General features: G+C 36.4%; 1 protein-coding gene across 12 annotated transcripts in view; it reads right to left on the bottom strand.

The window, feature by feature from the left end:
- Positions 1–1,418: 1,418 nt before the first annotated feature.
- Positions 1,419–14,065, bottom strand: part of LOC106113776 (uncharacterized protein CG43867) — a 219,118-nt gene continuing 206,471 nt past the window's right edge. For 6 of the 12 annotated variants that reach the window (XM_013306729.1, XM_013306733.1, XM_013306737.1 and 3 more), the window contains 20 exons: positions 13,700–13,825; positions 13,399–13,513; positions 12,779–13,012; positions 12,220–12,502; positions 11,654–11,861; positions 11,242–11,403; positions 10,733–10,873; positions 10,347–10,491; positions 9,896–10,008; positions 9,342–9,617; positions 6,775–6,894; positions 6,149–6,306; positions 5,543–5,720; positions 5,030–5,185; positions 4,506–4,680; positions 3,534–3,705; positions 3,152–3,281; positions 2,729–2,860; positions 2,352–2,432; positions 1,419–2,232 (listed from right to left, as the gene is read on the bottom strand). In XM_013306729.1, the coding sequence (XP_013162183.1) occupies positions 1,813–2,232; positions 2,352–2,432; positions 2,729–2,860; positions 3,152–3,281; positions 3,534–3,705; positions 4,506–4,680; positions 5,030–5,185; positions 5,543–5,720; positions 6,149–6,306; positions 6,775–6,894; positions 9,342–9,617; positions 9,896–10,008; positions 10,347–10,491; positions 10,733–10,873; positions 11,242–11,403; positions 11,654–11,861; positions 12,220–12,502; positions 12,779–13,012; positions 13,399–13,513; positions 13,700–13,825 (3,525 nt within the window). In that variant the 3' untranslated portion in view covers positions 1,419–1,812. The remainder of the gene's footprint in view (positions 2,233–2,351; positions 2,433–2,728; positions 2,861–3,151; positions 3,282–3,533; positions 3,706–4,505; positions 4,681–5,029; positions 5,186–5,542; positions 5,721–6,148; positions 6,307–6,774; positions 6,895–9,341; positions 9,618–9,895; positions 10,009–10,346; positions 10,492–10,732; positions 10,874–11,241; positions 11,404–11,653; positions 11,862–12,219; positions 12,503–12,778; positions 13,013–13,398; positions 13,514–13,699; positions 13,826–14,065) is intronic. The other 6 variants (XM_013306730.1, XM_013306731.1, XM_013306732.1 and 3 more) reach the window with 6 other exon arrangements.

Here is a 14,065-nt window from a genome sequence, read left to right as displayed (position 1 = left end):
CAAATGACTTGATTGGTTTATTCTTTCACTTGTGTCCACCGGGTCAAATGACTGTCGGGTTAATACTATCACTTTTACCCATCGGGTCAAATTACTTGGTCGATTTCTCGTATGACCATTGGTCAGATGACTGTCGGTCTGTCAGCTTGGAAGCTCCTAATGTCATGTCAATAGCATAAATGGCCTTAAAAATGTCAGAATATCTATACATTATTTACAATCAGTACATTATATAAAATGCCCAAAACATAGCTACAATACTAAAGTAGGCTTACATTTTTTGTATATTAGTACTAAATATACATTTTAAGAAAATGCACCTTTTTTGACATTAACATATGAACCTAGAAAATAGATATTTTTAAATGTTTTTATGTCATTTTGTGCAAGAAATTTATATAAATAAAAAAAAAATTATGTCTGAATGATTCGAAACACCAATTTTTAAGTTTGTTTAATGAAATAAAAATATGAGATCAAGTAAACAGATAAAATATCTATTATTCAAGTATTATAAAGCAAATTATTATTAAACAGTGAGATATAATTCAATAAACTGAGATTCTTTAAAGATCCATAGATAATAAGATTCGAACATAGATTAACATTCTTGCCAGTCTTAACCTGTGTTTCCACTCCTGAAACATCTACACAAAACATGTTTTTACTCATATTGAAAAAGAACATAAAATGTTTTTATACAGGTATCCCGGCAGTGAAAACACAAAGTATTAAATTACAAATTTAATTTTACCTCCAAAAACATTATTAAAGCAAATTTTATGCATCATTTTTTGAAAACGTTAAATAACAATTTATTGTTTTAAATAAAATTTACTTATAATCAGAGAAAATTTCATTACAAATCAAAATATAAAATAAAAAAGAGCAACTAACTTATTTCATGACATATTCCTTATCGTGAAAAATTCGACAATTTCACAGATAAGTTGATTACTATTGCTTCTCTCAAAATACGGACAAAATTAAATCCCTTTCATTCTTATTGAAATAAAAAGAGATAGCAATATTTCACTCATATGCATCTCCAGTGGAAACTGACCTTTAGTCAGAATAGAGCTACATAGTGACGTCATCAAGTTACAGTATAAGCATCGAAACGTCTACATTTTGTGTCACCGCTACATTCCTACATAGCATATTACCCTGCACTGTGCCACACGCTGATATTTTTTGTCACTGGAAGAAAAAAAAACAAAATGACCATAGACAATATAGCAATTGTTAAGGTTAGATATTTTGTCTATGCATTTCTGTGCTGCCACTGTTAAAAGAAAAAGTCTTGTCATTTTTAAATATTTTTTTCTTATTATAATTAATAATGTTGCCATTTATTTATTATTTTACGAAACAATTAACTTAATTTTAATTTTATTTAATAAAGTAAAATATCCAATTTTGTTAAGATTAAATTTTAAAATTAAACGCAATTTTTCACTGAACAAAATATCAACGTGTTCACGCTACGTACATCTAAACTCGATTTTTTAAAAATAAAAACTGTTAAAGGCAGTACAAGCGAGTTATTGGCAATTAGGCAGATATTTTACAACTAAACTAGATTTAGCCTAATCAAGAACATAAAAAATCCAGAGGGCGCTTCAATTAGTTCCATATATTTCCGCAATATGACGGCTCTTTACATTCCTAGCTAGATAATGCCAATCATATAAAAGGCAAACTTCAAAATATGAGGTATATTTAGAATACGACCGTTCAGACATAAAAAAAAATTACATCACAATTTACAAGCAACGGGACAGTCCATTTTTAATATATATTGAGTTAGGATCACGCAACCCCACTATCTTGCGTGTGACTTCGTTTTTTCTCACTTCTATGATGATCCGGGGTCGATTTCAATATGTCGGGTTGTCCGTGAGAGAGGACTCTGGCTTCGATGTGTTGATTGAAAGTGGATGTGTGCGAGCTCAACGTGAGAGTGGCATTCCTGTCCGAGCCTAGTGTCATTGTGGTGGCATGTGAGTTGAGGGTGTTATGTCCCGTGGTGTGGTGAGCGTGGTGTGCGTGTGACTGGCTGAGGTGTGCGTGTGGCAGTGTGGAGGGGCTGGAGTGCGGCAGTGTGGAGGTGGGCTTGCGGACAGAGCGGTGGGAGCCGTTGCGAGTGAGGGAGTTCATTTGGGGCGTGCCCGTGCCCCCGGCACGTATTGCATTCTTGTAGTCCGCGATTAGATGAGTCAGTTCAACCATCTGGAAATCAAACAATCAATTTTATTACAGTATTCAAAGAATTAGAAAGATTTAAGTGCCATTTTCACTAGGCATCTAGCCGCGCGATTCTGTCGCAGTGGAAATACATTAGAACTTACTTTAGGCTTGTTGAGGCTGACTAGCATCTTGTGTACAGGACTCGTAGCATCATCTGCGTCTATCAACATCATCAAGTCGTCCTATGAACAGAAAAACGAACATTTAATTATTACATAAAACATTATCTTACTAATTTTATAAATGTGAATGTTTGCATGGATGGATGGATGGATGGATATTTGTTTGAAGGTATCTCCAGGACGGCTTTATGAATTTTGCTTAAATTTGACAAGGAGGTAGAACTTAGTTTGGAAGAACACATAGGCTATTTTTTTTCTGATTCTGCCCGTACGGAGTCGCGGGCGTCAGCTAGTATATTATAAAGTATTAGATGTTATTTTTTCTTTAAATTTATTTAGAATGTTGTTATACATGCCTGTAGTCCACCGAATAATCCAATGGAGTTAAGCGCGTATCTGCCGATGACACTCATGGAAGCCAACTCTAACACAGTAACGCCCTCTTCTGACACCGCTAACCAAACTAGCGATAGATCTGGTTGCTTTATCTGCAAATATAATAAAATTTATTTTAATTTATTCTACCTTACATAAATTCTATTTATTGGCTGAGGTGAGGACACATCTTGCTAGTCTTACTAATATTACAAATGCCAATTTTTGTATGGATGGATGGAAAGGTGGATATTTGAAGATATCTCTAGAAAGTCTCTATGGATCTTTCTGAAATTTGACATAGACGTGGAACATAGTCTGGAAGAACACATAGACTACTGATTAAGTTTTTTTTATAGTGCGCGGACGGAGTCGCAGGCGACAGTTAGTTTTAAATATCTTACCCTAGCCTGGAACAATGTAGCACCAAAGAATGGCCACTTCCTCGTACAGTTGAGATAAATTCGAACACAGTCCGCGGTACTTCGTCCCTTTAGTGCTATCCATTTAGACCGGAGTTTTTCTTCTATATCCCTATTAATAAAGAAAAAAAATATTTTAATATAGAAAAATAAAACATTCTATTATAGGAGTTACTTAGTAATATTATAAATATGAATGTTTCGATGTATGGATGTTAGAAGGTATCTTCAAAACGGCTGCTTGAATATGGACGAAATTTGGCACAGATGTAGAACATAGCCTGCAAGAACACATAAGCTACTTATACCGTGCAGACGGTGTCGCGGGCGACAGCTAGTAAGGTTATAAATGGTAGTTAATTACCTGAGTTCATCATTATTCAATCCCGCCCTATATCTGTAGGGGTAGAAGCGGTGTGCGAGGGGCTGCGCGTGCAGCGCGTTGGCGGGCGAGTGGTCGCCCATGTCCAGCTGGGCCATCAGCGCGCCCAGCTCCGCCGCCAGCTCGCGCGTCACCGGGAACCTGCCCCCCACCACTGACACACACAACTCTCATTACAGATACAATTAAAGTATCCTTATTTTGTTATGAATACGTTGAAATAGCAAAACGACCGCTGCCCATATATATTCGCAATTGCAGATGCGTTGCCTTCCTTTAATTGAGAGAGAGGAAGCATTGTAAAAGGAAATATCCCCTTTCCTGCACGTCCCCTTCATCAAATCTACTTCTTACCATCCCATCATTTCCTTAAAAGGGTGGGATGGGAGGGGAGACTACAATTAGGCCTCCGGAATAAACACTAATTAGAATGTATTTGGAATTGTTTGTGTAACAGAAGATACATATATCCCAGTGCCACCACCACACTTTTGTGTTATTTTGATGCAATAGATTTTGGTGGTGGCATTAACCTCTGTTAATGCCACCACAAGCGAGGACAATAAGCTACAAGCGATGGACTGGCAGGAGTTGGTGCAAGACAGGCGACTTTGGCGATCTCTTTTGTCGGAGGCCAAGACCCACTTTGGGTCGATGCGCTAGCGGGGTAAGTAGTAAGTATTAACCTTTGTTAAATCTCATTTAGACATAAGCCAACTTCAGAGCTAGATATTGTATTCACATACATCTGTCTCGCTCTAAAGCGACAGCCAAGCGTTTTTCCTACGATTAGTAATCTTACTAATATTATAAATGCGAATATAAAACGGCTGAATGGATATAGATGAAATTTGTCATACATATAGAACATAGTCTGGAAGAATACATAGTCTACTGTTTTTTTTAGCTATTTGTGTTTAAATGAGGGTTTAGTTTGAAAAGAATGCGAGTTACCTTGATGATTGACCTGGTAGCAGAGCAGCAGGCGCTCCTTGTCAGTCTCAGTGCGCACGGAACTCTTGAAGTAGAGCCGGTTGCGGTACGTGAGCCGGATCACGCGCGAGTTCTCAAACTTGCCGGAGCCCTTCTCCCTTAGTGCAGTCTCCCATTTTGATATCACGTCGCATAACTGAAAATTGGTAAATAGTAAAAAAAAAGAATACAAGTAATAAGTATTAGATAAAGTTTTTTTTTAATAAGATATGCTAGTTCTAAGTCCTAAAATTGACTATTTTATCTATAAAATCAGAATATTTCTATTCTTGTTTAAAATCTTAATCTGTCATTGTTATTTGTCACTTGCCCTGAGGCACTGTGGGGAGATCTGTTTTTAACTCGGAAACTATTTAAATAAATATAATTACGAAAAGGGAAGTAACACAACCCAACAAACAGAGAAATAGTCATGAAAATTGTAAAATAAATTAAGAATAAAAAAAATTATGTGGAAAAACTAAATATAACCTCATTGTACGTACCTTTTTATCAGGTTTGATGTGATGTTCTAGATCTTTCTCTATGGGGTCGTCACTGAACAGAGCGAAGCCCGAAGCTGCGGCTTCACGACATCCCAGCTCCGAACTTAGAGTCGACAGGAATTCCTCCACTGTCGTCGAACCGTCGAAACTTATCACCTACTCAATAAAATACATTAAAATCATGAAATAAAACATAAATTGGAATATATACATACGATTTTATAGTTTTTAATTTACATTTTCATGTAGTGTTTATGGATGACGCGCTTTTAAATGTAACTTTCATATTGACGTTGCTTAAATCTGTGTAGAGTATACTTGTCTCACTCTCACATCATAAACTTCATATCTTCTTTCTCTCTCATGTAACGAAATCTGATAAGTCGCCTTACATCATTCTAAATTGATGGAACTTAAACAATGATATGAAATATTGTCATCCCTTTCATTCTCTTTGAACAAAATTGAGACAACAATATATATTTGATGTTAGATTCCTTGAAATATACTAACCTGGTATGTATTGTTGAGCATATGTACAGGAATAGCGTGGGGCAGACAATGGTGGTATGGATTCTTGAGCAGTATAGACAACACTTCCATTCTGGATGGCTTGTCCTCTCTGCCGCCGTTACGTATCGTACGTTCCAATGCGCGTGCGCAGTACGCCGCGTACTTGCCACATTCCGTTCTATTAACATGAAATAATAAGCTTAGAGTTACACTAATTATATGATAAATATTTTATAACCATCTATGCTTCACGATATTCAGACACAGATCATAATTTATTTGGCGATATCATACTTTGTTTTTAATACAAATACGGGATTATATAATGTACTACCACCGTGTTCAATAGAACTTAAGAGATCCTAGACCATTGTTAGAGATTTTACACATTTTAGGTATGGCATTAAGAAAAAAGAATGTAAACGTAAAAAAAAGAACACTTCCTCAATATCATTGTATTTTATGATACCTATTCATGTTCCGCAATATCCGTGTGCAAAAAAGTTAATATTTTGAACTTGTTTAATCAATACATTTTGGTCCTTCGGGCCGGATAGAATCACTGCTTAAAACCAATTATAATTTATAAATCAACCAAGAACTTACTTAGAATCAGCGTGTCTACTGAGATGCAGCTTCAAGTACCACAGCAACCGATTGTTTCTCGGTACAAAAAGGCTGACGGCGAGAGCCAGCAGCTGCCAGCCTTGCACGAAGCTGTACGTAGGCGGGTTGCTTTTGCAGTCCACTGACAGTAAGGGCGCCTGCAATTTGTCAAGTCTTTGTAAACTACCCATTTGTGGGTAGACGAACAATTACTTATTTAGCACACTACAAATTATTATTGATGATACAAAAATTTGCTTTATACCAATTAAACTCAAATATGCCGTAACTTTTCTCATATGACAAAATTTTAAGACTTATAGTACAAAAAATATCCTATTGGCTTTCGAAATTATGATTATGCTAAAAAAATAGCTGACATTCCACACTCTTTTTGGTCATTTTAAATACACAGTTGACTTTGTAAGGATTCGTTCACAAAAAAGAACTTTGACGATCATTTAAGACTCCCGCATCATGTCAACCAACTTGTCTTTAGTTAAGTAGTCTTCTTAAAAAACATTGACAGATCTTTATGACCGCCATTAATTTAAGCTTGGATAGTACTCTGTATAACCCACTTTAGAGTTAGATTGTCTGTCTCCGTGAAGCGACTATCCTATTACCTGTATAGAGCTAGGCGAGCCGGCGGCGTGCGGCGGCAGGTCGCCGCTCTTGGCGTCACCCACAGACGACCCGCCCGTGTCGCAAGTGAACAGCGACTGAGTCGCGCACAGCAACAGTTGCTGTGCAAATGAAATGTTGGTGTTCGTACGTGACGAGGGAGGGAGATACATAGATATATATTCGACTTGTACCCTTAACACAGGACGTATGTAAACCACCAAGTTTTGCCCTATATGGGCCAGGATCTAATTTGGGTTACATACCAAAGTTACCCTTACATACCCTTATAATCGTTATCAAATTATGAATTTTCTAGTATTTAGTTAAAGCACTGTTTGAATTTAAAAATATTGATATATCAATTAAACTGAATCAAAAGTAGTTCTATAATAATTTAATTTGCATGTTAGTTGCAGTGCTATAGTGACAATGATGTTGATTATAAAGTCAAAATTCTGTTATACCAATAAATTTTGCCCATCCCATTTCTATATACAGGGTGTGTATAATACAGAGTGATTAATAAATATAACTGCAATATATCTGGTAGAGTGGAAAAGATTATAAAAAAAATAACCTCATGATATTAAGAATAAAAATACTTAACTAGGTTCTAATGTGTACAGAATCTTTATCAATATTCATTTTATTATTATTTTTATGTAATTTTTACGACCAAATACGAAGTGTGTATTTTGCAAAATTAAATTCAAGGTTTTCAATTTTTTTTTTACCTTTTTTTAAATATTATCTAAATGTCCTATCAACATAATATTTTTTTATAATAATTCATTGTATGTTATAAATTAATCATTTACGTTAAAAATTAAATAAATACAATAAGTAAGACATATTTGCAATTCTTTACAAAACCAGATATATGCAGTTATATACTATCTTAAACCTAAAACTTACCTTTATTAGAAGTAAAAATACTGAGTCATAAATCAGACTAAGACAAACTTTACAACATCAATCCGTTATAAGAAAGGGTATCAACAGTGCGAGGAAACTAGCTATGATTATTATGAATGATATGTATACGATAAATAAAAAAAATATTCATTCCCTACAACTATAGGGTAAGGGTCAAACATTCGGGGAGAAAAATGTAGAATAAATAAAATAATTGGGGGAAAATTTACACCAACATTCCATTTGAAAGTTTGCGACAAGATACCAAAAATACTGCTTTTTTTTCGTTGTGGCAACATTATCTTACTATTCCAAATTTAAATTTCCGGCGCAGATTAGTTCGAATGACAGATGATGACAGTTGACATTTGGTAATGTTGCCAGAACCGTACGATCAATGTGGAATAAAATTATTCCGTTCACAAATGTCATAAAGATAAATTTTATATAGGAAATATTTGGTAAAATCATTTTTTCAAAAGCCAATAAACAAACACTATTCCAAATTGATCAACCACTTGACAAAAGCGAATTTTTTTTTCATGTAACAGCGCGAAGCCTTTATCAAAAATAATGGTCTGTTAGTGTATTTTTAATACAAACGCAAAATATATTACACCAAGCCTTTTTACACGTGCCTCCAGAGCACTAGACTTAGCTATTTAAAGCACTATTTTCTAGCCTTTTACACATTTGCAAAAAGCCAAACATGTATTTTTACTTATTTTAGAGTATTATTCTACTATTTACAATGTGGTTATAAACGAATTGAATGACATATGATGTAATATGGCATATGAGAAAAGCATTGAAGCGTTGCTTGAGCGCAGCCACAGAATATAAAGCGTGTTTTTTTTAATTAGTTACTATTAATATAATTACAACCAGTGTTCATATTACAAGATATAAAAGATCAAATTAGAAAAAAATAATACAATGACATAAGAAGTATATTTACGTTGACAGCTGTCAATTTAAACAAACAGATAAAATATCTGAAAGTTTTTGACATATTCATTTAAAATGTTGCCATTGTGAAAGAATGAAAATTTTAGTAGAACTAGTAATAAAGATTAAAAGCTTTGAAATTACTTTATTTTTGAGAAATATGAAATCTGATTAATCTGTGTTCTTTATAGGTACTAAGTTATTATCAATTAAATTATATAGCACCTTTAAACGTCATTACTCATTAAAATACTTTCGTAATATCGATATTTAGTCAGTTTTTTTATTAATAGCAAATTAAAAACAAAAATGATTGCTCCTATGACCACAATAAACGATAATACGTGATATTGTTATTTCATAGTCTAATAGTACCATCAAAGACATATTTTAAAATATTGTAAAGTTAGTATGGGTAACATAAGAGCAATCTTTTAATTAGTGATTATTCTAGGAGATGCGCTTTTTTATTTAATAAAATATAAACCTAAATTTAGGAACATTTTAACTAAATAGTAAATTACTTTTATCTCATATTGATTCAATATAATAAAGTGTGAAATATTGGACAAACACATTATCAAAACGTATTCTTAATTTTTTTTTTGACTTAACTGCAATGGCGATTTTGGAAAATAATACTTTTATTGTTTGAATAAAAGAGCGCATCACCAATATAAAAAGAAAACAAAAAAAAACTTACGCTTTTAAGCTTAGTCTTATGTGCGGTTGCGGTCCGTGCACGCGCGCGCGCGATGGCGGTGGTGGGGGCGGGGGCGAGGGCGGGCCTGTCGGGGCGGGTTACCTGCACGCCGTGCTTGGTGTGCGTGTGCGGCGCGGTCTGCTTGGCCAGGCAGGCGGCCAGCTCCGCCTGCAGCTCGCCCACCTCCAGGCACTGCTGCAGCGCGTTCTGCGCCAGCACCACGTGGTAGTCGATGCCCGCCTGCTCCACCGCCACAGACATGAACAGCTGCACGCACTGCAAATGTATATTGAACCTCTTTACTGCTGCTCCATGGAATTAAACTGGCCACTTGTAATCTTCAAACTTTTTAAATAAAAAAAAGTTGACAGAGCAAAAAGGTCGTTGTTTTACTGCCACCGACGAGTGCAATCACACGCACTGGCAGACATATTGGACCTCCTTAGTGATTTTTTTTTTAAATGAGGCTAAGTGACAAAAAAAATGTTGGAAGATTTTACTAATGTGAAAATGATCGTTTAGTTACATTAAATCTATATTTTTGTTGAACATACTTTGAACAGCTTCAAAGCCTCCGCCTGCAGCGCCTCAGAGTTGAGTGACGTCAGCGGTGACGTTATGTTCTCCTTTGAATACAACAAAGTCGGATGTCGCCATAACACGCAATCTGAAAATTAAAATTAATTAATTAATAGTATAATTACTTCAGATAAATTAAAATAAATGAACAATTATAAATAAATAAATTCTAAACCAAACTATCAAGTATATTGACGACTTAACATTTGAAATCCTATTCGAAACTGTAGGCGACTCGTGGTTTTCCGAGGCCTAAATCTTCGTTTAAAACATATTGTTATCTCAGTTTTGTCAAAGATAATGACAGGGATGGCGATACTAGGAAACTGTCGGTTAATATTAATTTGGTCTTTGGGAGATGACATTTTGGTCGAATTATGTAACTCTTCGTTTTTTAAGGATAATACGAAATGATATAGCACTAACTAGGATCTCCATCAGTCTCCATGAGTTTGTGAACTAGATGCTCGAAGTGCGTGCCCTGGCTGAGCCCGCCGCCGCTCACCACCGTCAGCTGGTACAACCACGCGTCCTTGTCCGCTTTACTCTCAAACAGTAGGTACGTAGGGCCCTGGACATATACAACTTTATTTACACAAAATATACAATAACATACTAATATTATAGCTAAAGTTTAGATGTATGGATGGATGGATAGATGTTTCTTAGAAGATATCTCTAGAAAGGCTCAATGAATCTTGATGTAATTTGGCACAGATGTAGAACACATAGGCTATTATTTTTTATTTTAATTCCGCACGGGCGGAGTCGCGGGCGACAGCTAGTAAGAAATATAAAAGATGGTAACTGACCGCAGTTACCTGATGCTGCGGGTAGATGGCGACAGTGAGGTGGCTGCGCGCGTCATCATTCTTCTCCTCAGAGTCTGAGTCTGACGTGTGCTCCACGTCCTCCACGCGCGCGTCACGCATGTTGATCTGGCCTGTTGGATTCTGAAACATATTTTTTTATATTAATTAGACCCTTAGCACACAAAGTAACGCAAAAACTAACCAGAAGAGAAGCGAACTTTTGATATAACCCTAAAATGGTTCTGGTTTATTTCGTGAAACCAACTTAGCTTCTTCCACATAACTAATTTCAATGAGAATCTAACTGTCCTGTTCATGTTTTTAACATTAGTATTTGCTTCGGTTCCGAATCGCTATTACAGTATTGTGATATGTAAAAAAAAAAATGGGACCCACCTGCAGATAATTTAGATTAAAAAAGAACTATCAAAATCGAAGAACTAAAAAAATACAGTCGAATTGATAACCTCCTTCTTTTTGAAGTCGGTGAAGAAATCATCATCACTGACCTGATCACCGGGAGACTTGAAGTATAGGAACATTTTCCCGATCAGCACACACCAGCTCTTCTTAGCGTGGCCATTCTTCACCTTGGTCAGCCAACCCTGGATAGTCGGCTTGTTGTCCTCCTTGCTTAACAACAACTTTGTAGCATTTCTTCTTTGAACATTCTGAAAAAAAGTAAACAATCACTTCATTACACAAAAAAAAAATCAAACAAAACAAACATATTTTTGGCACAATAATATTTTTATGACATTTCCTATACAAAAAGAAGCCGCCTGCTTTGGATAAAACAGAGTATTGTTCGCTGCTCATAGACTTGCCATAAGTTAAAAGTTTTCAGACGTTGACCTTTAATAGACAGGGGAGAGGACTTATATATAGTTCCCCTTCCCGTCCTGTACAAAGTATTGTTACCTGTAGTACTCTAATCCAGTCTTCCATGGTAGCGATGCTATCAGCTGTGAGGTAGTAAGTGCGGCTGCCTGTGAATATCTCGAAGGTGGCGGCTCCCTCGTTGCGCGATATCTTGCACGCCTCGCCCAGACCTATCTGACCTTGAGGCTTCCTGTTCACCTCTGATTGCGACTTCCAATAAGATAGGGTGCCGTTTTTCAACACGAACCTGGAAATTTTAATGGTTTTGGTTGTTATCTTACTAATATTATAAATGCGAATAGTTGTATGGATGTTTTTTAGAAGGTACCTCCAGAACAGGTGCATGGATCGCACTGAAATTTGGTATGGAAGTAGAACACAGTCTGGAAAAACTCTTATGTTACTAATTGAGATTATTTTTTTAAATTCCGCGTGCACGGAGTCGCGAGAGACATCTAGTATAATATAATTGAAGGATGGTGTAACCTGGTGTTCTTTTATTATAAAATATTTGTATTTCTCGGACATGATGTATTTGGTATGCTTATAACGAAAAACTATTTTTTTAAATGTTAATTTACATAGTTATTTCCTCAGTATCTTACCATCTTTTTCTCCAGGTCTTCAGTTTCCCGCCCAACTTCGCAAGATGTCCACTCTTTTCTAAAGCATCATGTCGTCGTGGCGAATCAGACAAGCCGCCTGATCCTCCAGCTGGCAGTACTAAGGAGGTGGTGGGTAGTGTGCCTGGTGGAGCGGCGTGGGGCGGGGCGCTCAGTCCTGTGGGCGGGCCTCCGCTGCCGGCCGGAGTGCGACACGCCCCCTCACACGACCCCGCGTCAGGCGGGATCGCGTAGTCGTCTGACATGCCTGACTCAAATGATGTGTCTGCCGAAATAATAATAAATAATTATAAACAACAAAAATTGCTTGTTTGACGGTCGGTTATTATTTTATGTCTGTCTTGTGGAAAATACCAAAACTGTCTAAACATATCTTCATCCCTTTCATCATCTTTGACAAAACAAAGACAACAATATGTTTTTATACAGAGATTCGGATCTCAGAAATCAACCATTAGACATAAAACAAAAATGAGTACCAATTGAAATTGAAATTTGATTTTACAATATTCTAATAAATAATGTATAAGAAACCAATTACCTCTAGTCTTGCTCTGCTTACTGGGCGAGCCGCTACTAGACCTCTTGGCGGGGCTGAGACTGGAGCTGGTCTTCACACTCTTGGAGGGGCTGCTAGCGCTGAGGCTGGTGTCGGATGAGCTGCACTGGCCGTTGGTGTTGGCCAGCAGGCCGTGGCTGGACTGCTGGATGGAGCTCGGCAACATGCTCGTCATCGTCACGTTGTTCATTGCCATTTGATTCGATGAGTGCCCACCTGGAGATGAAAGATGGTATTAAGTGTTACCAGACGCCCCTCTTTTACAACATCTTACTAATATTATAAATGCAAAAGTTTAGGTGAATGGATGTTTGTTTGTATCTCCAGAACGGTTGCATGGATCTCGCTGAAATTTGACATAGATGTAGAACATAGTCTGGAAGAACACTTATAGGCCACAAATGGAGTTTTTATTAATTACAACTAGTAAATAATTCTTCACATAAATGCTTGTCAATTTTGAAATACCTTAAGTACCATAGTATGTGTAAATGTATGAATAGAAAAAGCGATAGAGGTGTATCCAGGTCTTGTTAAATGGAGATCTGTGGTCTCTGCCTACTCCTCTGTGTTACGTGTGTGAGTTATGTTGTAATATTTACCATAAGGATGGTGATGGGGCGTGTTCTGTACGGTAACGCCCATAGACTCCTCCCCGTCAGAGGAATCGTCAGACGAGTCGCCTGTGAACGGCATCGATCTGATCTGACTCGCTCTCTGTAATTACAAAAGTAAACATTCTTAATAAAAACAATTAAAATATTATACAATAGAATGTTTTGTAAATAAAAATATAAACAATCAATTTGGTAGATAAATATTTTTTGTTATTACGCTTTGTTTTTTTTTTGAGAGAAAAGCTATTTTGGGGATGTTTAAATTTTAAGGTTATAATTAACTTACTCCTTTAACCGTGGCGTATACAGGTACAGATAAATCCTGATAACTAGTAGACTCGTGCATAGGTCGGGGACAGGGCGGAGGGCTCAGTTCCTCCTCCACTGACTGTTGGAGACCGTCGTCCGCAACCTTTGGAGGTTAAAAAGGTTAAAATTTCGTTGTTAAGTTTACATAACTTCAATTTTAGTCTACCAAATAATGGTAGAAAGTGAATTTCGTAATGTGTCGAAATTGACTAGGATTATGATGAAATTAACTTTTCCGCGCGAAATTAGAAGAAAAATCTAGTATTAAATGTAGCTAATGTCAGGAATAGTGAAGAATTTTTTTGATTCGGTTCAGTACTTTCAGAGCTTTTTCAATACAAAC

The sequence above is a fragment of the Papilio xuthus genome, unplaced genomic scaffold (assembly GCF_000836235.2).
Source record: "Papilio xuthus unplaced genomic scaffold, Pxut_1.1 DF828177.1, whole genome shotgun sequence".
Taxonomy (NCBI): Eukaryota; Metazoa; Arthropoda; class Insecta; order Lepidoptera; family Papilionidae; genus Papilio; species Papilio xuthus.
The sequence above is the reverse complement of the archived record's forward strand: the minus strand, read 5'-3'. Positions and strand labels throughout refer to the sequence as shown.